This window comes from Cornus florida, unplaced genomic scaffold (assembly GCF_030987335.1).
Source record: "Cornus florida cultivar Cherokee Brave unplaced genomic scaffold, ASM3098733v1 CherokeeBrave_3.0.0_Hap2_Chr08, whole genome shotgun sequence".
Lineage (NCBI taxonomy): Eukaryota > Viridiplantae > Streptophyta > Magnoliopsida > Cornales > Cornaceae > Cornus > Cornus florida.
Window position 1 is genome coordinate 8,572,529 of NW_026775578.1, and position 27,788 is coordinate 8,600,316.

At 33.8% G+C, this 27,788-nt stretch overlaps 4 protein-coding genes across 4 annotated transcripts; 1 reads left to right on the forward strand and 3 right to left on the reverse strand.

Annotated features, from left to right (window-relative positions):
• Positions 1 to 2,546: 2,546 nt before the first annotated feature.
• Positions 2,547 to 6,390, reverse strand: LOC132269227 (cytochrome b561 and DOMON domain-containing protein At3g07570). Its single transcript, XM_059770340.1, has 4 exons — positions 6,016 to 6,390; positions 5,518 to 5,923; positions 4,062 to 4,345; positions 2,547 to 3,319 (listed from the first exon to the last, which is right to left on the reverse strand). Exons 1-4 carry the CDS (start codon positions 6,190 to 6,192, stop codon positions 3,089 to 3,091), a joined length of 1,098 nt encoding a protein of 365 aa, XP_059626323.1. The 5' UTR covers positions 6,193 to 6,390; the 3' UTR covers positions 2,547 to 3,088.
• Positions 6,391 to 9,845: 3,455 nt separating this feature from the next.
• Positions 9,846 to 12,323, forward strand: LOC132268381 (probable cinnamyl alcohol dehydrogenase 1). Its single transcript, XM_059769235.1, has 6 exons — positions 9,846 to 10,139; positions 10,461 to 10,574; positions 10,680 to 10,910; positions 11,038 to 11,323; positions 11,519 to 11,669; positions 11,776 to 12,323. Exons 1-6 carry the CDS (start codon positions 10,051 to 10,053, stop codon positions 11,970 to 11,972), a joined length of 1,068 nt encoding a protein of 355 aa, XP_059625218.1. The 5' UTR covers positions 9,846 to 10,050; the 3' UTR covers positions 11,973 to 12,323.
• A 447-nt stretch (positions 12,324 to 12,770) lies between these two features.
• On the reverse strand, positions 12,771 to 17,342 carry LOC132269228 (adenine DNA glycosylase). Its single transcript, XM_059770341.1, has 7 exons — positions 16,713 to 17,342; positions 16,555 to 16,614; positions 15,419 to 15,538; positions 15,238 to 15,335; positions 14,189 to 14,730; positions 13,979 to 14,085; positions 12,771 to 13,245 (listed from the first exon to the last, which is right to left on the reverse strand). Exons 1-7 carry the CDS (start codon positions 17,265 to 17,267, stop codon positions 13,138 to 13,140), a joined length of 1,590 nt encoding a protein of 529 aa, XP_059626324.1. The 5' UTR covers positions 17,268 to 17,342; the 3' UTR covers positions 12,771 to 13,137.
• Positions 17,343 to 17,884: 542 nt separating this feature from the next.
• LOC132269229 (MLO-like protein 1) lies at positions 17,885 to 27,230 on the reverse strand. Its single transcript, XM_059770342.1, has 14 exons — positions 26,868 to 27,230; positions 26,707 to 26,764; positions 26,274 to 26,482; positions 25,162 to 25,278; positions 24,991 to 25,051; positions 24,682 to 24,779; positions 23,775 to 23,849; positions 23,576 to 23,664; positions 23,354 to 23,403; positions 21,916 to 21,956; positions 18,802 to 19,011; positions 18,644 to 18,711; positions 18,457 to 18,517; positions 17,885 to 18,364 (listed from the first exon to the last, which is right to left on the reverse strand). The coding sequence occupies exons 1-14, from the start codon at positions 26,994 to 26,996 to the stop codon at positions 18,131 to 18,133; spliced, it is 1,500 nt and encodes a 499-aa protein (XP_059626325.1). The 5' UTR covers positions 26,997 to 27,230; the 3' UTR covers positions 17,885 to 18,130.
• Positions 27,231 to 27,788: the final 558 nt, after the last annotated feature.

Consider the following 27,788-nt stretch of genomic DNA (forward strand, 5'->3'; position numbering starts at 1 on the left):
ACATTAATAATGAAAATCCCAAAGTTTAGGTCAATCAAACCATGGTAATCGAATTCAGGTTACATCTGTTAGGGAAACGGGAGTTTTAAAAACTTTTAGAGGGATTTTTAAATAAAGGGTCTTAATTTATATGTAAAGACAAGTTTTATGCACAAAGAAGGTGATGATCCATTCAATTAGAGTTAGTAAACTTACATCAAGGTTTGAGTAAACCTTAAATCTCTCATCTAAAGTGAATGTTCTCACTTTTCGTAGATCAATTTGCTATATGTCTCTTTCTTGGATCTTCATTTTGTTGGTAATAATCTTGCCTTTAGGAATCACTCATAAACCTCCATGAATGACCTTGAAGAGCTAAGCTTGTGGGAGCCTCCATTAGATAAGAATATTGACTCTAAAATCTTAGAAAGAGAATATTTTTCTTGTCTTCCAAAATTAATGTACAAAGACGTAACCTAAAATATACATGGATCCCGTGTATATATAGGCAAAGTAAAAATAAAAATTAAAAAAATATATTTTTTTCAGTCTCTAAAATTTATGTGATATCTCAAATCTAATGGGCTTTAATATCAAATTGGGCTATGGGTGAGAATTCATTGGGTTTACTATTTTCTTGACTACAATGAATTAATAATTGGCCAATCCATTATTCTATGGATCCAATTTAATTAATTCATAAATCAATTTATACTCCACTAAAAGAAATTAATTGAACTCCAATTAAATAATAAATAACCTCTATTCATAATTAGTTATCGAATAAATAAAGTCATCAATCCGACTGCTAAATTAATATATTTATTTTGGTACCTTTGATTATTTCTGACTTGATCACAATAAAATTTTGTTTTGACAAAAATAATAATTTAGTAAATAATTAAATATATAGAAAATCATTTTGTCTACAATACACGAATGCCTTCGAATTTACTTTGTGATCAACCATAATCAATACAAAATAAATACAAGTAACAATGATGCAAATGTTGAGAATATTTGCCGGTCTTTGGATTCCGAAGAATCCGCCGAACAAATTAATATTTATCAGTTCTATAATGAATCGAAATATAATACATTGAATTCACCAATTGTATAAAGCATAAATATTTTACATTTGTTAGGAACATATGTCATCAACATTAATACCCTAAGAATGGATTTAGCTACTCATGACGATGGAAGATATCATATTGGTTGGTGTAGAACTCATCATCATGGACCGCATTTCTCTTCTGAGGATCTTCTTCTTCAATTCTTCAGAGAAAACTTCAAAACCCTAAAAGCCGCCACCGAATCTAAGAAGTTTTCAGCCAGCTTTCTTATGACCTTTTACCTTTTTTTATAAAAGAAATTTGACTTATATTCCCTTTTGGATGGGTTATAGGATTTCTGGAGTCATCTGGGGTCAAATAGGTTAAAAATTGAATAATCTCATAATTATTTTTAAGTATTAGCACAAGGGTGATCGATCATCCTGGCTAGAACGTACTATTGGTGGAGGAAAAAAAAAAGGTACCATTGTATTTGAAGGAATCTAATTGTTGTTTATTTCATTTAGATTTCCCACATAAATCAATTATATACAAATTCTATAGATATTACCAGAGAGGACACGGATGCAAAGTTTACTAACTATATATAATAATAATAATAATAATAATAATAATAATACTCGTGTGTGTGTGTAGAGAGAAAGAGGAACTATATACATAAAACCGTTATTTTTTTATTTTTTTCATTTTTTATTTTTTGGGGCAATAAGAGAATAGTTATACGACATCTACACAACACATCCATAAAGGATAATATAGATGCAATAAAGGCAAGCTATAAAAAGGCAAACAAAACTTGAAGCAAAAAGAAGAAAAATGAAGACCAAGCTCCGGATTGAACAACGAAAACAACACATGAGACGAGCAGCAACGAGAGTGACACAAACGTCAGGCCATCAGTAAGGCAACTGCACCAAAGCTCCATCCACAATGGGCCTCCGACTGGTGGGAAAACTACCCAAACCACACATAAGTCGGGGAACACAAAAACCGACATATATCTGAGATCTAGTCGTGGACAACAAAAAACCGACATAGATCTGAGATCTAGTCGGAGAAATAAACACAGATCCACCTAGTTTGCCCAGAAACAAGCCAAAACAAAGCAGATCTAGCAAAACAAAAGCAAAAAAGGCGTGAAAACCACCCACAGAGCGTACTTACTATTACACATCAATTTTATTTAGCCTGTAAAAGGCAGAAAACATCACCTCTCCACTCATATGAAAGGGAACAAGGAGAAAAGAGAGAAGACGAAGTGAGAGGCGACGGCTGAAAGAAGGGTCGGGGGAGGGTTCTAGGGAGAGAGAAGTTTTCATACGGTGGTGGTCATAATACTGGTTTTCAAACTCAACGAAAGGGGGGGAGGGGGAACCCACAAGTTAATACCAAAAATACGCGCTGCGCTGCGGGCGCCGGGGAGGGGGGGGGGTGCTGTTGAGGTGAATGCCACTTTTGTTGTGACGACTTGAGAACCGAGCAGAAATTTTCAAATGACCAAAACAACGATTTTTTTTAATATAATCAATCACCTTGTCAAAAAATGGGATTTATTTTTGTATAAAGTGTAGTTTAGCTTAAATCAAGACCTTCAATATTTAAGACCTTCAATTAATTTAAGATAGAGTGCAATAGAAATTCCAGAACTTCTACTTTTAGAATAAACTTTCTAAACTATTTTCCTTTTTTACCAAAAAAAAAAAAAAGAAAAAAAAGAAAAAAAGAAGAAGAAGAAGAAGAAGAAGACACTATTTCAGCAGTAATCATCACCTCCATGATATAATTTCAAAATAACAGAGTTATCCTATTACTATTAAGAAAATAAATAAATACACACCCGATGAGTTGGCGATACAAAATATTATTATTAGTATAGAGGGAGATGATTAGTAGCCATTAACAACAAAATTGCCTGCAAAAATATATAGATAACATATGTGGTAGAGCAAGGGAGTACATTTTATTAAAAAAAAAAATGCTACAAACAATGTAAATGGAACAAATTAATGAAGCTACACAACAAACAAAAGAAGTTAATTTCTCATACGCATTCTCAACTCTAAAACAACAGCGACTAAGAACAAGCCAGCTAGAACAATCCCATAACCAGCATTCCATCCACTTCCGGCACTACCCAAATGAATTCCATAAAATATATTTATAGCTGCAAAAAATATCAACACCCTCCCAACACTGTAATGGTACCAATTCCAGTATTTCCTGTATTTTGACCCCTTGTCCGGCCGAGCCAAAAATGCCAAAACCTATCAAACATAAAAGGTTATATATATCAATTAATTAAGACAACGATACTTATTATGATAATATATATGATCATATCCGTGAGTCCGTATAATCCTTTATTTCTGGTTCAAGTTGCCTGTTTGATAAATTTTGATAATCATAATTATAATGAGATCGAAATTATAAATTTCACGACACCCGACAGTCAGTTATGATCAGAGATAGAGTCAGAATTTAAATTTAGGGGCATAGTGTAAAAAAAAAAAAAAAAAAAAAAAATTAATAATCACGACAATAAATATAGATTCTATAAATCAAGAGACAAAAAAAAAATTATTCAAAATAATATGTGAGTAATTTAAGAAAGATAAATAGTTAAAAAAATAATAATAATAATAAATAAAAAAGAAAAATGAGAGAATTTTGGAAGGAAAAAAAAATTGGAGTTGCAGATGCCTTGATAGCCCAGTGGTTAGTGCCTCCGGTGGATTTTGGGAGTGCCAGTCATCGACTCTTTGCACGTACTAATTTAACTTCAAACCTTTCTTGCCTTGTAATAAAAAAAATAAAAAAATTGGAGTTTGATTTTAAAAGAAAAATTTGACTTTTTTATTGGACTGGACCATCAAGTGTCAGTAATATGAGACCATCTAATAATTTTCCGTGAACTAATCAAGGTGCACTTATGTTCTTATAGCATATTATTTCTCTGATGAAAAAATGATTAAAAGAGACTTTTGAAGAATATGAGAATGGACAAACCTGGAGGCACCCAAGTGTGAGAATGAAGACACCAAGGCCTTTGTGCTTTTTAACATTGGCAGCAAGCTTATCTTCTAAAACAAAACCACAAATGACACCTGCTACTCCAAATATAAAACCAAATAATTGAATGCAAATGTGAGAATAAAACCAGATTGGATCCATTTGCTTCAGGTATCGAGCAACCATCACACCAATGGGCATTAAAACACCCCATCCCAACATGTTCAACACTCCATGGCTTCTCCTCAGACTTTTATATGGGCTTACTGTTTTAGTCTGACCTGTTTACAAAAAAAAATATATATATATCAATGTTCTGCGAGAGAGAATTTTTTTATTTTTTAATTTTTTCCCGTTAATTGGGATATCTAAGACTTTGCGCCACAATACCCCCTTTCACACGAGTCAAGTAAAATCATTCAGACTTTCACTCACATAAAATTGTGCAAGAAATATTTGTTACAGAGAACTATAATATTGAGGCATTTCAATCATACTTTATCATTAGTGGAAATATAATATAGGCATAAAGAAGAATCAATTTCTTATATTGTCACACGTCTGGCCCAATTGAGATGATAAGCAAATTTTCTTTTTTTACAAAGTATGTCATAGATGTCACTTTAAAATAATTATTATAATAGGCATTATGAGCACTATCGAGTACCAAACTCGCCACCAAGAGTTCAGTAATGCCCAAATAGAAAGACATATATATATATATATATATATGAGAATGACAATACAACAAATGAAGATTCTAATATTTAATTATCAATCTATATTAATTATCTAATCAAACTCCTGTTACAAGAAGTCATCTCAAAACCTAATCACGGAGAACACAATTGAAAGATGGATTAAAATGTTAAATAAAATAAAAATAATTATCAGATTATAATAATTTTATTATTAATTTCAGAATTTGAATAGATAATAGTATTTTTTTTCTTTTATTATTTGAAAATAAATGAGTAACCTTTTCAATTTTCATAAAAATATATCTCCACCAAACACTTAATATCGAAGTCTAATATTTCAATTTTCATGGTAGTGCACTGTGAATTAGTCAGCAAATATCATGGGCTGCAATTCAAAAATATCTCATGAACTTTTTACTTTGATGAGAATTCGAGTTCTTTTAAGAAAAATGATTGTATGAAATTTATCAATTAGGAAAAAAATATATATATGTTTCTTATATATAAAAAATAAAATAAAAAAAAAAAAAAATTAGCCGGCAAACAACAAATTAATCAACTATGTCAAACACACACCCACACAAAACCATCTAGACCCTACCATCATGGGTCAATCTAGTGATGGAGCGCATCATGTATGATTACTTGCCTCAACTGCTAAAATTGCTAAAATCACAATCAATGATGCATTGTATTGTACAACAAGTTTTGGTTGGTATCTTAATTTGTACATTTGAGAGTATCGCACTTACCGGTCACAAAATTGAAACTGGTGGAGACCACGTCACTGTGTTGAAACAAGACGTAGTCGGGGCCGGCACCGGGATACCGACCGGCCTGTCCGACGGCATATATGAGCCTAGACTGCGGCTGGTTCGTATTCAACTGAAACGCCATATGGATATGAGACGAATCGGGTACGATTTTCGATGTATTGGTTAAAGGTAGGCTTCCTTGATCAACCACCACTTTTTCTGGTGATTGTCCCCCTAGATAATACCTTTTCATAATCGGCGTACCACCGGGCATTACCCACCCCACGATGGAGCTCGACCCGACCATCTTCCCATCCGACGAAAACCCAATTGCTATGTAAGAATCTGGGTTGGGTGCTGAGAGAACAAAGCTCCATACATTTGATGCTACATCTTGTGAATACTGGGAAAAAAAAAATGTTACCACTAAACTACACTAGTAACAAACATATATACATGCACACATATATATATGTATATGAAAGGATGACTTACTCTGAGGATGAAACCTTGAGCAGCCCACACTGGGTTGCAATGGAAAGTGGTTGTGTCAAACGGAAGTTGACCATTGAGGTTGAGACTAGAACTGCATGAATCTGTTTGTGAATTCACAGGTATTAATAAACCGAGGACGAGAAAGAAGAAGGAAATGAATACGAAGGATGTCTTCATCTCTTTCTCTCTCTAGATCTCTTTGCTGTGGTCTAATAAGGGTAAATTAAGTGGTGGATGATCATATATGTCTCCCCATTGTAGTAGGTTATTCGAAGCAGTTGACCTAGCAAGTTTATTTTTCTAGTGTACGTTATATTGTAAGCCAAACATGGTTTATAAATAAAATATAGATTGGCATACTAATTAAAGATGAAAGAAATTAATATTATTAAGTATAAGGTGGAACCATACGTATGACACTAACAATTATATATAGGTCATCGATGCAGCTGGCATGTGTCATGATGAGATCCATCCATTTGAATGTGTCCAAATAATAGGGTCATGTGTGTCTCATTATTTTATCTACTACATCAATATTGGCCCGAATCTTTATTTTTTTTCCTTTTATGGGGTCTTGTTCTCACCGTCTAGCGCCTCCATTATAACTTTTTGTTCCAGGCGTGCCGTCCAGTGCATCAAAACAGTACTTTTTGGGTACTGCATCGGACTAACAAGACTGAATTCAAAAAAATTTGAGTCATTTCATTCTTTTGATGATCGATTCATTGATTAATCACATCTTACAAAGTCAAAACGAAAAAAAGTTAAAATTAATGTGAAACAATGCCCTAACCTTCAAGATTAATGCAAACCCAACAGAGGCAAGTTCAATTTCTCTGACAATCCAGTCGGCTGGCACAATGGGACCTTATTGGGGTTATTGTTTTGTTCTTGGACCTGTCCTAGGGTCATTTTATCCTTTGTTTTAAATCATTCATATTTGTTTGGGCAGTGACGGACTAGAAATTTTTGTGAGGGGTTGGCCTTTTTAATTTGTAATTTCAATAAAGTTTTTTTCATAAATTTCTTTAAATTTTAAAGTATAAAATGCAAAAATAAAAAAATCTGTGAGGGCAAATTGTAATTTTAATGGAAGAATCTTTATAAATTCTAAAAAATTTAAGATATAAAATGAAAATATAAAAAATCATATGCCCTCATTGATCATATGTTGGGTCCATGCCTGCTTATATGGTCTTATTGACTCATTTTGTGTTTTTCTTGTTGTCTTAGAGGTAATGTACACCACTAGTGATCTCTTCTTGGTTTATTACTTCCCCATCTCAAACTCGATATCGAGTGGAATTGAATTCTTTGGTTAATACACCGAATCTTGAATTTTAAGCATTACAAAGTCTGAACTAAATTAGTACACTAGGTTTTGGGGTAGTTGTGTATGTGTGAGAAGAAATAGTCTCACTTTCGGATGAAGCTTTAACAAAAAATACGCACATACAAATATAGTATTAAAAGGATTTTCAATGGACCAGTTCAAAGTTGCTAATATGGAGAGTTATTGCAATTAAGTTTTGTAATTAAACTCTATCCAAATTAAGCAATTGAAATTCTTCCAACAAAATTTGAATAAATTAATATTATATAATCATGACACTGAAGATCTCTTAAGAGCAGCAAATACAATTGTAACATTTCATATGATCCGTTGATTCGTTCGGCTGGTGGTCCTTACTAAGTGAGGTGAGGTCATAATTAAATTCTTAAGAACATCGGAAGGACTTGCCATGTGTGTATCATTGAAAGTTCAAGTAGCATATATATATATATATATATATTGAGATTTATGTGAAATGTCATCTTTAATGTTACGATTGTATATTAATGATGGTGTCCAACTTCATTACTCTAAGAAGAAGAAGAAAAAAAAGTACCAAAATGGCAGATGAAGAAGGAGGGGTCCCTAACCTAGCTAGCTGGATCAGATCATAGATTCATAATTCCATATGCTCTTTACATAAATCTCTAACCTAGTTTATCAATTGTATTTTACGCACCTATTATCTAGATACGGGTCATTTTTTTGGAACATTTCTTTCTTGCTCTCTCTCTCTAAAACTAATCATTTCTTTAGAACACCTCTTTTCTGCTTTCTCTAAAACTGATCTGAAGGTTAACATTAAAATACGTCATTTATTACATCTCCCTCTCGGATCTATATATACAGCGACATATATACAGTATATATTTTAAGCAAACACACGTCTATAATCTTATTTATGGCATTACTTGAATTGTCAACTCTTTTACTAAACAAAGAGATCATATCATTTGTCAATTCAAACCATGCCATAGATTATACTATAGGTGTGTGTTTACTTAAAATATATACTATATATTAATGTTCATAGGCACACTCCTATACTTTTATTCAGAAAAAAATTAATTGTTGAAGTTATGTTTAAATGTTGGTTTCATACATACTTTGCGTTATATAACAGTGTCATGTGCAATATTATTATTCTTTACGAAACAAAGTCAATTAGCATTTAGAAAATAAGTGTGATAGGGTGGGGAAAAAACACTTCATATTTGTCATCACAATTCAAAGGACAAATTTTCAAAACTATCTTTAAACTAGAATTACAGCAGAGAAAAGAAAAATAATAATAATAATAATAATAAGGGTGAACTACATTAAACCCTCTTTTTCTATCTGTGTTTTTCATTAAATTCCCTTTTTCTATTTTTTTGCCAACCCCCCCTCTCCCCAAACTATTCAAGGGGGTGATTTAACTAACGGGAGTTAGTGGAAAGAGAAATGAAATATAAATTGACTTAAATACCTATTAAAGCCTATTTGAAAAATCGACTTTACTTTTTGTTTTTTTTATTTATTAAATAACCTAAACAACATCATTCACAGAAATTAACACTTCTATTGTGTTTTTTTGTTTTAACATTTTACTAAACTGACAAGTTCACATTAGTCACAAGAAATGATTTTTTTTTTTTAATAGAAAAAAATGATATTGAAATATTAAAAAAAAAAGAAGAAGAAAACATGTAGGCATAAATATTAATATAAAAATGGAAAAAAATTAAACATTATTTCTCGTAGTGTCCCTTTAATAAATCTATATAAAATGAAAATCAATAAAAACCAAATAAATGAATGCACAATATAATTCCCAAATATATATATATAGCAGATAAATTTCAAGAGAAAAACCAAAATTTATATTGATTTGAAGGCTGGATGGAAATGAAAATATAGTATAAATAATATTTAATTGTACATATTATATATACCATTATATTATGATACAAATTATATATAATATTATAATGATGGAAGAGTACGTGTTGTTGTAATGGTGGAATATATGCGGCTAAGAGCGATAATGAAGTAGATATATATGTGAGGATATATTAAAATAGGTACAAGGATATTTTTGTCTAAAAAATATATGTAAAACTAAATATCCAAACAACTCTCTTTCAACTAACTTCCATTACTTAAATCACCCCCCTCAAATAACTGAGAGGGGTTTATTAACAAAAAAATAAAAAAAAGAGAGTTTAGTGAAAAACACAAATAAAAAAATGAAAGTTTAAGGTAATTCACCCTAATAATAATAATAAAATTCTTTTTTATGCTTCAGTACTGTTGCCTCGTGAGACCACGTCACGTGCATGTCACATGTTAAGTTACTAAACTTCCATCCTAAATATCAACTGCTACTGCAAAGAGGTCATTGCACACGTCAGGATGTGACTGAGATAATCAGTGACACACTCAGAAGATTGAGTTACACGCTGAAACAATCAACGGGGGACAAGATTTTTTAAAAAAGTAAATACTAGTAATACTAGTATGACTTATGAGGAAGGAAGGAAAATGTTTGGATAAGCAGAGACAGTTAGACATTAATAATTTTCTCCGAAAGAGGGTATATATATATATAGATATATATATATATATATATAGGTTTGATCTTTGTTTTATGCAGAAACTGAATTGCATTCCATTGTGTTACTGATACAAATTGGAATTCATTTCTACTTGCTCTAACAATGATTTCTGGAGTGGATGCAGAGGACTGCCTTGGATGGGCAGCAAGTGATACATCAGGATTTCTCTCACCTTATAGATTTGGCCGCAGGTATGCAAACATACTTGTCATTTTGAAGCTCACTTTTATGGTACGGGTATATAATGGTGTTCTCTTGATTTTTATAATGAGGGGGTGGTTTGGCACATTGGTAAGGTTGCTCTGTTACGATTACCGAGTTTGAATCTATTGTATTTTTCTAATCACGGGTTCAAATCTAAGTAAATATGCGTGCATAAGTAAACATGCCTGCAAGGTTAAGGTTACATGTACATGTGACCCTTTCCAGACTCCACGATGACGAAAGCCTCTTGACTATATGAATTCTTAGTTATTTCTAATCCATGATTTGTTTCATAATTCTGAAAACAGGGCTGTTGGGAGCGTCGACGTTTCAGTAAAAATTACTCACTGTGGAGTTTGTTATGCTGATGTAGTATGGACCAGGAATAAACTTGGAGATTCCAAGTATCCAGTAGTGCCAGGGTATGTAATTTAAGTTTTTTTTTCCTATGTTAATTTCTTAGCCTGTCACACCTTATTATTTTCATGAATGATTAATTTATTGCATACCATGTATGTGTGCACCAGACATGAGATAGCTGGAATTGTGACAGAGGTTGGTTCAGATGTTCATGGCTTCAAAGTAGGTGATGAGGTTGGAGTTGGAACTCATGTTAATTCATGCAGAGATTGTGAGTATTGCGATATAGATCTTGATGTCTATTGCTCAAAGGGATCTGTCCGTACTTTCAACTCCGTCGATGTGGATGGTACAATCACCAAAGGTGGATACTCTACTTACATTGTTGTTCACCAGAGGTAATTAATAAAGCCTATACATCTATATATATATATATATATATATAGATGTACATACATATCAATATTGATTCATTATATATATTTTGATTAACCTACTAGGTGTTATTGTTGAACACAAGTACAGGTACTGCTTTAGGATACCTAATGGCTACCCTTTGGCCTCAGCAGCACCATTGTTATGTGCTGGAATTACTGTCTACAGTCCAATGATACGCCATAAGATGAACCAACCTGGCAAATCTCTCGGGGTGATCGGGCTAGGTGGCCTCGGTCACTTGGCTGTGAAGTTTGGAAAGGCGTTCGGATTGAATGTAACAGTTTTCAGCACAAGTTTAACGAAGAAAGATGAAGCTTTAGACATGCTCAAAGCAGACCGGTTTGTGGTCTCATCAGACGAACAGCAAATGACAGTAAGTCCATAAAACTTCTCTTTCATCACGTTTTATCAGTCACAAAGCAGGCACTATGACTTTAGCTCTGTTAAACTGAGGGCTAGCCTAGTGCACTAGACTCTGAAAAAGAGTAAAATGTATACAGTCTTATCTCGCGAAAAGACGGTCACTTCAACTATGGTAAGCTAATAGTCTCTATCTTAATGTGTGCAGGCCCTGGCTAGTTCACTTGACTTTATAATTGATACAGCATCCGGGGATCACCCATTTGATCCATACATGTCCATGTTGAAGACCGGTGGCACCCTAGTCCTGGTTGGTGTCCCGAGTGAAGTCAAGCTTAGTCCTGGGAGTCTTCTATTTGGTATTTTATATCTGAAATTCATTCAATCTGAAACTGGTCTGAAGAACATGTGCAAGTAAGAAAACAGGATATGTGTATAATGAAAATGAGTTGTTTTTTCTGGCAGGTATGAAAAGCATTTCTGGTAGTGCGACGGGCGGTACAAGAGAGAGGCAAGAAATGTTGGATTTCTGTGCAGCTCACAAAATATACCCAGAGATAGAAATGATTCCCATTCAGTATATAAATGAAGCTCTTGAAAGGGTTATAAAGAGGGATGTTAGATACAGGTTCGTTATTGATATTGAGAACTCTCTGCAGTGATACCAAAACAGAACAAAACAATGAGCTGTCTCTACTCTCAATGCTTGTAATGTTAGCAAAGGAAGGAGTGACCAAATAAAGCATATATGTATATGTATGTTCAAGTCATAAAAGCAAACATATAATAAACCACAAGTATGTTATTGTATCTCAGGCCTCAGTTGGCTCAAAACAGGTCAAATCCAGGATGTAAATTTTTGCAAAAAATTCCTTTTGCAATTAGATTGAAATTTGCTGTCAGTGACATTTGTATGTCTGATACGTCTATAAAGGCTTGAGAGTTCTGTTTTTTACTTGTTACTTTGTGTTCCATGATGGGGAAATAGTTTCAGTTTTCCCATTGGATTTGAATATGGGAACTTAGTTTCATTTTTGTAATGTAATTTCACAATGAAATTTTATGTTTTCCTTTTCCAAATTTGCATGTATTTCTGGTGTTGAAATGAGTAGAATTTAGTATAGGAATTTTTTTATTTAATTTTTATCCTCGTATAGGAATTTAATTGAAAGACAAAGACGGTAGATTTGATTCTTGGAGGACATTTTGTAACTAAACTAAATTGTCGCAAAAATATAAAACACCATGGTAATAGACTTTAGTGATGAAATGTGGTTGTCCCAAAATAACACCCTTTTATCACCACAAGTCTTTAGCGACGAAACTTAACGTCGCTATACCAACACAAAATATATTCTGCCACAGGAGTGACAGAGAATATTCTGCCAATATTCGTCACAATAGCGACAAAAAGATTCAGGCACCAAAGAGAAATTCGTGTAAAAAAGTAGATGAAACTACATTTCGTCGATTCTGATCAACCTATGTAATGACGAAAAGGGTGGTGTTAGCGACGAAACTTGATTGTCACCAATGTATTTTGCTAAAGTAGCAACAAAAAATATTTGTCGCTAACCATAAACGATGTCAAACTTTAGATAAGTTGTTATAAAACTTACCTGATGAGATATGTAATGGTAGTCATGTACACAATACTCCTTTGTATTTCAAGATACATACTGCAAAATAAATCCGTCTTCTAGCGACAATGAGCCCTTCTGGAATCTTTGTTTGACCAACCAAAAGATAAAATTCTTCTGGAACAAGAAGCATTTTGGTAAACACAAAAAAAATTGCATGGTCAAGGACCTACTCTAATGCACTGCACTATGGTCCAGTTTTGCCACGTTTTACTTTTGTTGATGTTTTCTTTTGTGCTTTTGCTGGGATGGGATTAAAACTGTTTTGCTTAAATTTCTGAACCATGGTGCAAACCTGCATCAGATAAACAATTGTGAGAAAAATAAATGACAATGGAAACACACGCGTTTAGAAATTTAGAGCTTTTATTCATCAAATAAAAATATTATGTTGCGGATATAAATATTATGGATTGCGCAAATAAATTAAATGCCTCCTCGTCAAATAATAAATTATTAAACAAGTCATAGTCACAATTTCCACTAGGATTGTTAATTTTGCACTTGAAAGGTTGGAATTCGAAAATTTTATTTTCAATTATTCTCATCAACAACTATACAGACTACACACTAATTTTGCAGCCTATCAACTATACATAATAAAACATAAAACTACAGAAGGTGAAATCTGAAATCATATTTACCACCCGCAAAAAGTACTGAACATTAATTTAAAAAAGAGAAGAAAAAGGCCATCATCCTAAATGAGCCCCAAAACAGCAAATCATGTACATCATCCAAACCAATCAACATGGGAAACAGACAACTAATTTATACGGTGACAATGGGAAACATTTGTCCTCATAAATGAATTTTAGTCAGTAACTTATCATTAATTCATTATTCTTTTTAACATTTTGGTGCTTCAGATTTGCTAAAAAGAAACATTTTGGTGCATCAGTCATATTCTACTATGAATTTGTTAATACTCTCTTCCAATGAGAATAAAAACAGGTCATGTCAATTTAAATTATGGGAGTGCTAAAAAAAATAATAATTATTATGGGACTGCCAAGTTGCCATGTTACCTTTCTTACTCCAGTTGTTAATCCCAAGCTTGAAAGGGCCCTGCTATCAACAGATTTCCAAGTCATGGTTTCACTGTCTGGTTTTCCAAGCAAGTCATCCGTCCCACCTTCATACGAACAGGTGCAAGTAAGAAGCTAAATGCATCATAAAATATGATAGTGCGTGCGCGTGTGATGTGGAGAGAGAGAGAGGAGGAGGTGGACTGAAACCTTTTAAGTGTAAAACCAACAACTCCACATACATCTTGAGACGAATGTGAGTGAAGACATGCACACATTCTCCAACATCTTTCCTCAAAAGAACTCTACAAGAGTCTTTTAAATCTAAATTGAATGACTTCTTCAAAAACTGATCAATAGCTTTTCTCCTTGTCGACAAGTCAGCTTCTCCACTCAACAGGACAGATGGAAATTCCCAGAGGCCGGCAAGTAAACCTTCATCTGGCCTCTTCACAAGAAGAAATCTACCTTCAGATTGAGGTCCCACCATTATATCATGTCCTTCTAATATCTCAACAACACAGACAGCAGAAAAGTCGTGTCTTTGTTTGGCCTTTACAACCCTTGCAGGATAGTCCGTAACTAGCACTGAACCAAGTTGTCCAGAAATTGAAAGCGCACGACATTGACCTGAGACAGGGCATGCAGAGCAGGTTGGGCTCAATGGAGTGCATATTGTTGCACCAAGTTCCATGAGAGCCTGGTTGAAATCTCCAGGCCTACAAGGATCAACTAACTGACCTGCTAGTTTCCTAATCCGAAGAAAATATAAAATATAATAAGGGAAAATTTTGGAAATGTTAATAATAAATTTCTGTAAGAGAATGAAATAAATATGCCAAAAAGAACAACGGTAATGATTGCGAAGATACCATCATCACTTTGCTTCAAACTAAATAATTCTTGTCTAGTTTTCTTTTAAAAAAGGTTGCAACTGAACAATTTTTCACTGAACAATGACAATTAACTAATAGTTTCTTTGGTATTATTAAAGAGAACAATGTATATATATATATATAGAGAGAGAGAGAGAGAGAGAGAGAGAGAAGATAGAGGTTGCAGTAAAGAATATTAAGTAATCACATGTTTTCCTTCAAGATTTGAAGATTCTACTATGCATTGGATGGTAATTTAAAAGATGGAGATTGGAACCAAATGCATATATGTGGGGATGGAAACTGACATTTCATCCCGTCCCTAAATCACATGATAATGGAAGTAGAGTACAGCAAGATGATGTAGTAATCACAAAAGCTTACCAAACATTCTTAATTGTCACCGAATCTTTCGGGTTTGCAGAAATAGTCTTTAATCTGGCAATAACCCTGATTACATTTCCGTCAACTACCGGCACTGCCTGAAATAGCAAATTTTGAAATTATAAAATGAAAGAAGACGCAATTTCCATGATTAACATGCAAATTATCAGAAGCAACGCACCTCTTGGAATGCTATAGAGGCAATTGCACCAGCTGTATAGTCTCCTATTCCTGGGATCTTGCGAAGGGCAGAAGCTGTTTTAGGAAAGCCACCTCCTTTTTCAACAATCTTCTTTGCTCCCTAACATGGGAAATAAGGAGTTACAGAAACAGGTAGCTCTACTGCAGAGATACGAAAAGATTTCAGATCTGTTTTTCTTCTCTTTTCAAAGTTTCTAAGTTCATCACTTTTCTAAAATATATGACTTCTCTAATCTATGCTTGCCAAAATTATTGCACCAACCTATTTTCAGTTATCACCTCTCATCCATTACACCAAACAAGCTGTAACCTTCTATGAAGCCAATAACAAACTCAAGTCGAGCAATTCAAAATACTAGAATTCCTGTATAAGAAGCATGTCCACATCTGTGGTTGAAAACGAAAGTTTTAGAGTGTAGATGGACGGTCTAAATGCTAAACTCTAGAGAAGACTGTAAGCCACCAGATCACCCTAAAGCTGCTAAGAAATCTAAAGATCGAACAACCATATATTCAAGCAGAAATTCAGTGTTAGAGATCCCAAAATGACTAGAGAATAATTAAAACAAATACCATGAACCAAAAAACTGCTACAATTGGAATTAGCAATCTCTAAAAGACTTCAGGGTGTCATGTTGCATCGAGAGCCTGCTATAAATTTCCCAGATGAGAAGCCGGGCTACCTGTAGCTTGTTCCCTTTCAATTTTACTTATAGTCATAAGTCCTAACTGTCAGTCCTGAACTGGGCATGAATAGATAAAAATGGAAGCTTACATCTGTAGTATTCTGTTAGAATTTGGGGAGGACATCTTGTAAATCAATTCTCAAATGAGTTATTGATGGTGTTTTGCGCTATAAGTGGCACACAAAAAAGTGAAAATCATCTTTTTGAAATACCCTTTACCCGATCATTAACTACCCACCAAACTGTTTTCCATTCCCATTGCTGTCACAAGAGGTTCATGTACTAAAGTCTCATGAAGGATTTATTTACAGCAAGTTTCACAGAGAATTGTGTTACACCACATGCATGAAAATGCAGTTTACATATAACAAAATTAGATAGGAAGAAAATAATTTGCGCCTGAAGAAGCAAGCAAGGTAAGAGAACTCACCTCTAGCAGAAACCGTGCCCGCCTATAATATCCCAAACCTGCCCACATCTCATTAACCTCCTGAACACATTAAGATGACAATATTCACAAGATGCATTGCTTATTATTGATTCAGATTTGATCAATCAATCAATGAAAGAAAAGGGTTTTACACACACCTCAAGAGAAGCGCGAGCGAGATGATGAATGGTGGGCCATTTCAGCATCCAACGGTTGAAATAATCGATCACCGTCTGAACCCTGGTCTGCTGAAGCATTACTTCAGACACCCACACTGCATAAGCTCTTCTTTCACTTCTATCTTTACTATCATCATCATCGTCATCATTGCCGTCGTTTTTATCGCCTTTGTTGATTATCCGCCAAGGGAGGTCCCTCTGGTTGTGGTCGTACCACTCTAATAAAGAAGCCCTAATTTCTAGGGTTTCGTCTTTGCAAAAATCGAAATCTTCAATGTCTCCACCTTTTTTAACTTCTTCTTCTTCAGCATATTTAGGTTTTGGGCCATTCACTCGTCGTGGTCTCTTCTTGGCGGTGGTGGTCTCCGACATTGTCGCCTTCTTGTTCTTGGCGGTGGTTGTAGGAATCGCGTCCTCCATGGATATGACCGTTGGAGGAGAATGTAGATACTGTGCCCGATAAACCGAGTACAAAAGTGGACTCCTTCGCGCTGAGCAATGAGTTTGAAAATACGAGTAGGCAATCCATGGCATGTTAAAGCCTTGTTTGCCTTACTCGGTTAAAGTTTTAATTTTTATGCCATGGTTCTATATTTCTTTAAAATAAAATTGTGCACTGCTATTGTTAGCTTTCTCTCTCCTCCTCTTTTTTTTAATTAAATATTTGAGATAAAAAAATCTTAAATTAATTTTGGGAATCGAACCCACCATGACTGTAAAACGCCTATAAAAAAATCGAACCCACCATGACTGTAACCCACCATGATTTTTTAATTTTGACTATAAAAAAGTCTAAAAAAATCTTAAATTAATTTTGGGAATTGAACTAAATTCGCCGTATGTGGGAATCGAACCCACCATGACTGTAAAACGTCTCTCCAAATTATTGTCCATTTACCTAAATATCTTTAAATAAAACCTAATATAATTTATTAATATTTCTCCTTTCTTAAGTTTGAGTCTTGCTTTAAATAATCCGTTATTTGAAACTGAGAAGAAATAAAAAAATAAATTGCAATTCTTCACATATTACACAAAGGAAGAAATAATTAAACCCCAAAAAGAAGGCTAAATCGTAAATTGCACATTTGCCTTGTCCATATTCTGATATTTTCCTGGTAGAAAGAATAAAATAAAAATTGACAGATGGCTTTACGTGAATGGTTGGACTAGTTTAATGTTCTAGATACCTTAAACAAAACCTTGTTTTTAAATCCACAAGGTGGATTATACATGTCAGTTTGAAACATATCTTACAAACAGACAAATATCATCAGTACTCCTAAAAATTGTTTAACAAAATCAACCACAGCAATATATATTATTAAACAGTAGGAGAAAAGCCTGAACCTATTGACACTTCCTAAGATGGATATATACTCTGCTCATTCAAGTCCTTAAGAACCAGTTGTGGGATGAATCTCGTCCGGTGTAGTTGTAGCTTCCCTGCGCGCAAGTTTCCCCATCTGAATTCCCAGACTAGAAGAACCATCGTTGGTGGTCGAACCCCCTTGGCCAGAGGCTTCACTTGCTGCCTTCAACGCCGTCTTCTTCTTCACCTTCTGAGCCCAACCAACAAGACCCACTTGCACATGGTCTTCAAATATTGCCTTCTTGAAGGAACTTCCCATCTACATTTTGTTTCCAAGAAATGAAAATTGTTGAGATAAGATTTGCGGACCAAACATATTTCATGTTTTACATTAAACTACAATGAACTCACCTGTGCCACAATGGCATAGAGTGGCAGTGTGCTATAACTGCAGACCACCTGAATAAATACCCTAAGAGGCGAAACAATAGAGTTGTCACAAATTAAACAAAAGATGAATAGAATAAAAGCATCACCAATTCTGACATAGTGAAAGAATTAGAAGTGCCAAAATCAGTTAAATACGTTTGGGTCTTACCCAATAATGAGCCTCGGAACAATATAACGTACTTGTCCCATAATGCAGGAATCGAAACCATATTGAACCTAAAGGTGATTAAAGCATACAAGAATATTGTTATCTTGCTTAGTTTCCAATTGGAAGACATTAAGAAACAAGTTTTGATATCAGCTTACCCATATCCAAAAGAAAAATGCTATCTCAAAAGCATTTTGGAAGAGTATAAAATGTATCAAGAACAGGACAAAACCAGGCCGATGGAACCAAAAGTGATCATCTGAAGGTTTAACTACCAATTCTCCTTCTATTGCTACATGTTTCTCAGCAACCTCATGAGCCAACTGGGTAATTACATGCTCCAATTTAGTGCCCACAGCAAGAAGAAGCTGCAAAAGTAAATAAATTAAATTAAATTAAATTGTAAGGGATAGAACAATAACGAACATAAATGTTGTATTGCACAATGCTCTCACACAAACCGAATTGGAGGTCTTCATGATGAAAGACATTTATGTTTACAAGTATATGGATGCCTAAGGACGTGCAACAAATGTGGATAAAAAAAATTGCACATGGTTGCATCTTTGAATGACTGACTCACAAAACCATTCAATAATAAGCACTTATGAGCAGTCTACTTTGATGGAAAAGATAGGAAAACAAAGGAAGTGATTTGGAAGGAAACCTTGTGTTTGTTTTGAAAAAGTGGAGAGAAATGGAAGGATTTGGAGAGAGGAGGGGCTCACTAATCTCTTGTAAAGTGATTTTCTTATCCTCCCAAAAGTGGACGAAAATAGAAGGATAGGAAGTTAGTAATTACCTGTTTTGCCTTTATTTTTAATTACAAGTAAATTCCAGTTTTGGCCTTATCACTCACAAAATAAAACACAATTTAAGGTTAGTACTATCTTTTCACACTATCCAATCATTTATTTTCTTTTCCCCATAACTAATGTTATCATTTCTTTTTCTTTTCCCTCCTATTATACCAAACACAACCTTAGAATCAACCCTGTGCTTAAACGTATGAGTGGATAACCAGGACAGTTGGAACAGTCTGAACATGACATCTTGAAAACCAAACTAGATTATGGTTCAAAGGAAAAAAAAGATAAAGAAGGGACAAATATTCCAACTTCTTTGATCTTGTACTCTGGAAAGCAACTGACAAATGATTCTTTACCAAAGTTGTTTTATATATATATATATATATAATATGCACACAGTATATTTATATGCACACATAGTATGTATATATATGTACATGTTTATGTATATATAAATCAGAGAAGGAAAAGAAGATTGACTAGAACAAAAATCAATTTACATAATCTCAACACAATGGAAAATGAATAAAATAAGAAGAAAAGAGAAGTAAAAGAGGGAAGAAACTAGCGGATGGTTAACCTGATCAGAAACATCAACATGTGGGAGCATTAGCAATGAAAAATAAATAAATATAAATACATTCCTATTTCTTTCAAGAACAGTTACAACAACAACCACCAAGCCTTTCCCAATTATTTGGGGTCGGCTACATGAAGGCCATGTTTTCATTCTGTTCTATTTAATGTCATAACCTTACTAAATCCACATGCTATCATATCTTTCTTAACTAACTCTACCCACGTTAACTTTGGAATTAGCCTCAATGGGGACTATGTCACTTTTTCTAACCGGTGCACTTAAAGGTCTTCTTTGCACATGTCTAAACCATCTTAACAACATTGTGATCTTTCAAGAACAATTATTTTCAAAGAAACTTAATTGTCAGATGAAGATGTCCAAATCATACCAGAAAGAAAAAGGAAGCTTTAGAAATTTTAAAAAATAAAGGTGAATTAACTTTGCGGCACTTTTTGATTTTTGATGACTAAATATTATTATTATATATATATATATATATATATATATATATATATATATATATTTATATTTATATTATTTGCGATCTTATACAAATCCAATTTTCTTTTAATACAAAAATTGACTTCCATTCACGAATTGAGATGACTCATTAAGGCAATGTTTGGTGTGAGTGAATGGAATAAAATGAAGTGGGAATGGAATGCTTTTGTTTCCATTCTTTAGTTTGGTAAGTAACTTTAAAGTTGGAATGATGATTCTTGCCCATTCTTCGAGAAAGGTGATTCCCACTAATTCATTCCACTTTCCAACTAAAGGAATGATCATTCCATTCCCACTTTTAAATAAATAAATTAATAAAAAAAATATTTAATGAAACGTGGGCCCCACACACACACACACACACACACACATATATTACAAAAATATGATGTTTTTGCTGTGCAACCAAACATGAGAACGAGAATGGAGTTTCCATTCTCATTCCATTCCCATTCCATTCTTTGACTCATTCCATTCCCACTTTATTTCATTCAACCACACCAAACTAGCCCTAAGTGCTTCAACTTAACATTTATATTTCTAAATTTACTCTTTTCTTAAGACACACACACACACACGAAAAAACAAAAACAAAAACAAAAATTACATGACCTCATATATAATATTCAAACTCTACCTACATATAAAAATCAAGAGATCGTGACTTTTTCGGGGTGTGTGTGTATATAAATATATGAAAAGGAGTAAATTTAAAATTTTAAATGGTAGACTAAAAAACCACCAAGGGCTGTAGCCTAATGGTATATCCTCTACCTTCTAAAGTAAGAGGTTTAGAGTTCAAGTCCCACTAGGGACAAAAAAAAAAGAGGCAAGTGAGTTTTTCTTGCCATGGTAAAAAATAAAATACAAACAATAATAATGGTAGAGTGAAAATAGTAATGGGTCATTTTCAAAATATAGCATTGAGAGATCCCATTCTATTAATATAAGTCAAATTATGTAATAAAGGATAATTACACTTGTGATCTCAAAATATAAATATTTTATCTTTGATTTACTCAATGACAATTCACCCAAAAAATAAACATAAAATTGGTAAGTACAATTGAAAGAAAACATAAGGGAAGAAAGGGCTAGCCCAGTGCACAACTCCCTCCATTGAGGGGTCTGGGGATAGTCTGATGTATAAGCAGCCTTACCTTCATATGGGAAGAGGTTGTTTCCTGTTTCTAATCTGTGACCTCCATGTCATAATGAAAATTTTTTGGAATAATAAAAAATACACAAAGAAGGAAGTTAAAAATAATCATACTTCATGTTCAAGATTTGAATAATTTTGCACTTTATGGTTGAGAAGGCAAGCATGTTTGTCACAAATGCATGCATGAACATTTGCATTATAATTATACCAAGATACTCACAATGAAAGGAATAAAAGCTATCCAAAAGTAAGTATGCCAACCTGCAAAACAAGATAAAATATATTTTTTTTATGTAATGATCGTCATATAAGTTGACAACATCAGAAACAACATGGAAATGTCACAACTAGAAAAGAGAATCATAAATAGAACAAAGAATATTGCCACAATTACAATTCTTTATCTATTTGTATATTGGGATTAATAAGAGTAGTAGAGTATAATAACGGGCTTCAGCTTGGGATGAATAGAGCGCATAGGGTTAATGCATTTCTCATTCATGTTATAGGACGGAGGATTAAAATTACAAACCATGAAACCTTACAACTGAGAAATCAAAAACAATAAAATCCTATCTAATTCAATCCAATAGTAATTGGCACATGTCTCATGTGTAAAAAATATTAAACAATCAAATTGCAATAAATAACGCTTAATAAAAATCTCAAAAAAAAAAAAAAAAAACGAAAATTAGTTTCATGGAATGCAAGACTATAAACAGTAAGGATTAATGTTTGATAGGAAATACAAAGTAATTATGACATTAACAAACAAGAAACGCTTAATATTACTCACTATTATTATATTGATTAGACCAACCAAGAGGATTGTGAAACTGAAGAAAAAATATGCAGGATAACATAGAGTTGTTTTTGTAGTACAACCTTTATTTAGAAAACTGTAATAAAATTTTCCGTGCCGGAGAAAAAGAAAAGAGAAAAAAAACAAACAATCTTCAAAAAAAAATTAATTTGTTTGTACAGAGTGCTAGAAAATCGCAACATTAATGTAATGAAATTATGATGCTGACTAAGTGTTTGGAAAGCCAGAATTTGTATCATCAGATTTAGTCATCCATAAAGAGGGAGCATTGAAGAGGGCATAAACAATAGAACTAAGCGATAAGAGTGGAAGTGGAAAGATGCTTCTTGAGTGTCCAATGGATCCACAGACTTCATATATAAAAAATAAAAAATAAAAGATTAAGTATTACAGATAATGTTAGACAGTCAATAAGCATGTGTGCAGGCAGCAGAATGGATAGCTGAAAAAAGGATGTTGAGATGGTTCGAGATGAAGGCAATACAAGGTCAAAGGGATGTCAAAGGGAGATTGGTTGAATTAATGAGAAAAAAAAAAAACAAACAAACAAATAGCAATGACACAACAGATTATTGTCCAACGTGGAACAGTCGGCTAATGTGATTCACGCAGCCCAATCCAAACAATTGCAGAGACCTCTTTCGCGCTCAGGAACTAATAGCTAGAAAACTGTAGCTAAGCAAACAACCAGTCATTCGAGTCAATTATAACCTTGAAGTAAAACTGTAAATATAACTAATATTGAAGCACAAGAAAACAATAACATCAATTGATAGCATCTGGCATTGGGGTTTAGAATGATGTCAAAGTTAAATAACTCAATGAAGAAGCATACCATTAATATTCAGCAACAGGAAGACAACCACAAATATCCACAGATACCAACTGAAACCAATTAAACCAGATATTAAACCATATATCAAGTAGAAGCAGTAGGAAAGAGAAAGGAAAAGAAAAGAATGCTCAGCTTTAATGTTTATGCAATGTGCCTATTCCCTACTGACCATGCAGAACACAAAGCTTTAGCTCTATGCAGGTAATTCCATCAATTACTTACCTTATACCAACGACTTCCCTAAAATCATCTTCAAGGGCACGTATCATATACTTGTGAAAATTAAACCTTGGACTTCCCCTGCAATGTGTCTACAGTAAAAATAATTTCATTGTTAACACAAGTGCCTCAGATGCAGCAACAAAGAGAATGGTGAAACAAAAATGTAAAGTAGCACAGCAAACTTATATCAGATACTAACCATAATGAAACCAAGTCGAAGTGTCACGTAATCTGATTTGGTGACCGATCCATAAAATTGCTTGAAAAAGGCTTGCTGAAATATTCACCATAAAAGCAGATTAAAAAAAAGGTTCATGTATTTACCCAATCAAAATTACAGAAATGGCTTGTGCATTCAGGAAAAACAATAATTAAATCACTGGAGTGCTTTCACATCAATAAGCAACTCAACTATTGAGATTGTTCCTTTTCTAATTCCTCAAACTATTATTTTTATTTTAAAATTAAGGCATTATGACTGAAAGTAAAATACCATGGTCAACAATTGAACACGGTTGTAAAATAAAGTGAGCTACTCAATCTTTTCTTTTGTTTTTCATTATTTATTTATTTATTCTTTTTAAATGGTGAGCTGCTCACCTTTTTTTTCCCCAGGTAAATAGAAAAGTTACTGAATCTTGACTCAAGATTAGCTCAATTTTAGGCACATTCTAGATCATTTGCAAATTATATTTTGATGCTAAGCCCAACAATATTTTGATGCTAGCACAATTATGAGGCTCAGCTTCAAGCCTTTAACTCAATTCAATAAGCTTTTAAACACTCTATATAAAGAGGCAAGCTACGGAAGTGCGGAGAGAGATTTACTCAAGTATAAGCTTACTCTAAACGTTATCATATTATTCTTCACTCTGTAGCTCATAATTTTTTTGAGCCAAGCTTGAGAAGAGAAAAAAAAAAAAAAAAACATAACCATAATTTCTCCAACATTCTACTTTTGTGAAAATAAAAAAACATAGAACACGAGAAAATGTACATTTCAACATATATGTAAGCATAAATCTATGGTTATGTTTTCAACCAAAAACTTTTTGACATTGTTTCCTGTGAAATCTAAAACAAACCATATACAAATATTAACTTACCACCCAACCCAAAATGGCTGAATCTTTACCAATACCCAGAAAGTGATCCTGAATGAAGGCGTGTTGATGGACATGGGTGACCTTCCGGCTTTTCAAAACTGCACAGTAATGTTCACAGATCAGATGTATACGCACAAGATAAAAAGAACATGTATGTAGTTCAGCCACAAACAATCAGTTGTCTTTGCCATCTAATGCCAAAAGGAAGGGGGTTTGCGTCTCATTTATCTGTGTCCTTCCTTCTGTAAAAGTTTGATTTCTCAAAATAAAAGAAGAAACTGAATTACAAAAAAAGGCAATAACTCTCACGTTTGTCTGTATCATAATTCTCTTTTGCAATGGTGTCCTCCCAATGTTTCCATTCACGTATCTAGGTCACGATTAAAGAAAAATACAGGAAAAGGCTTGTAAAACTAACAACAGTATACAAAATTGCTAAAAAATAAAGTGTTTCTAGGTAGGAATAAATGTAAAACGCACCTTTGCCCCTCCAAATAAAACAGTGACAACACAAAATGTCACATGTACAATTGCTAGTACGAAGATAAAGATATGTAGATGATGCAATGCTTCGACAGATATCAATGGGTGCTTGTTCTGTAGGTTAAGAAAAATAGAGAAAACAAGAAAACAATTAGACTTCTCGTTTTTCATGTTCAAGTGCACCCATGGAAAACAACTAGAAAATCAAGTTATCCTGGAACTAAGAAGAACATTACAAGTAGGTATGCAAAAATGCTCCATAACCATGAATCAATACCATCTGGTTAGAATCGGATCAGCTCATTTATTTCTGACTATGTATTTAGATTTTGATCATGATTGAATTAGGATTAGAATGATGTCATTGTAAGGCATTAATCCACAGACAAAAAGGATTATCAGGTTCTAAAAACTCAATCAAGAGTGGACACCACAATGTTTTTGGACTGCCTTCATTAAACAATCTCTTTCATCATCCCATCTGACAGCCACACGGCATGATCTCTTTGGACCACATACCTAATCAAAGTTCCAAATAACCATTTAGAGTCCTGATACAATAAATTGTGAAACCCCTATCTCAATGATACAATTTTGCTCTAGACCTCAATACCCTCCTCATTCTCGATCTGAATCAAAACAAAGCAAGGAATCTCTACAACTTTGGGGCAATATATATGAGCCATATTTTATCTATACCTGTGATTTCTCTAAAACTCCTAAAGGCACCAATCAGAAGGTACCCTAGTGAAATTTTGTAAAATAAGAAATACTAATAATAAATAATAAATAAAACCATCTTCTTCTTACGATAATGTAGCTTCTACAAAGTACAATAATTGTTCAACCTGACATAACGAATTCAATGCTATCCAGATTTTAAATAGATGTTGATGGTATAAATATGAAAAAACAAACATCTATTTACATGTAGGTGAATATATAGAAGTACAATTTTCCAATTCAGAGCAGCCACTTTATGATTCTCCCTTTTTATGGTTTTCCCAATTCAGAGCCCACACATATAATCCACACTAAACAGATCTTGACAAATTAAAGTAAATAAAACAATAAGAAGCTTAATATACTAAAGGGGTGAATTGGATGACCTTTGCGGTACAGTAACCAACGGTCCCTGATTCTTCAGCAAGCAGACGTCCCAAATGGGAAGTTGTTGACGTTGCATTGGATTCGGCTTCTTCCGATGGGTACTCGCAAGGAAGGAGATGTTTTGTTATATCTTCATTCACACAAATCTTGACAATACTACTTTGAAATACCGTCAGAAGCAGCGATATAAACCCTAAAAGCATCAACTCTGCACCAACCAAAACATTCATCCGTCCAAATTAAAAAATTCCAAAAAAGAGAAGAAGAGAATGGAATGAAAGAACACAAAAATAAAAATACTGCACAATTTGGAATTCTTGTACATAAATATAAATATACAGCCCTAATGCACAAGAAGTAGAAAGAAAATACTAGAGATGGAGAGAGAAAATGAGAACGCAGAGAGAGAGGGGGAGAGAGTTGGTGCAGTACCTTCCTTAACTTTCTGTAAAGCTTCGTAGAGGGGCTTCTGGTTCTTGCTCTTCAGATACTGCAAACATTCGCTCAATCAGGTGTTAGAAAGAAAAGATTTCTATAAAAATGATGCAATATTTGTACATACAGTATAAATATATATATAGAGAGAGAAGTACCTTTCCGGCGTAGTGGAGGAGGCGTTCGACGGCGAGGGAAATTCCGACGATGACGGTGCAGACGGCGGCCACAATCCATGTCGGAGTGTACTCCAACGATGCCCCCTCTTCTGCCCCTCCTCCAGCCATTCAAATTCTATTCCAGAATCCCAATCAATACACTGTCTATAAATATATATAGTATATCTATATATATCTGTGCCTCAACTCGGTCCCTTTATCGAGCTCTTCTTCTCTGAATTACGTTCAAAATTAGTGAATAACACTTGTAAGATAGTCTTCTGTCATTTTAAGAAAAGCAAAACCACCAACTATATATAATCAGGGGATAAAAACGCGTGTGTGCGCGTGTGAAAGAGGGAGACAGAGAAAGAGAGAGTGGGACATCACTACATCAATGACAGAACTCAAATCAAGTGTGTGAGTTGAGTTGGCAATGGAATCTCACAATAAAGATGAGATTTGAAGAGCCTCAGGTGTTGGGCAATAATGTAATTCGCCATTATTTTTTTTGAATTTTGAACTGTGTTTATTATCCATCATAATTTCATAAATGAGTACAAAAAAGTAGACGCGCTTTCACACGTAGTGGTCACAACAACTGTGTGAGAAGGTAAAACGCGGCTACTGTTGTTTTATATTCCCGACCTTTCATGTGGACTTAATTTTTCCATTGGTGATGTTTCTCATTGGTTTTTGTTTGGACATTTGTGACTACCACTAAGGCACTAACATACAAAATGAATTATAATGTTATTAACTTATTTAATATTAAATGAGAGATGATTCGTGTGCCGTCACCAAATCGTCAACTGAAGTCTTCGGCGGAAAATTTTACAATAACATCCGACATGAATGGTAAAGTTAATGTTGCGTGGAAGAGGATTCTTATGCGCCGTCCTTTACGGGACTAATTGGGAT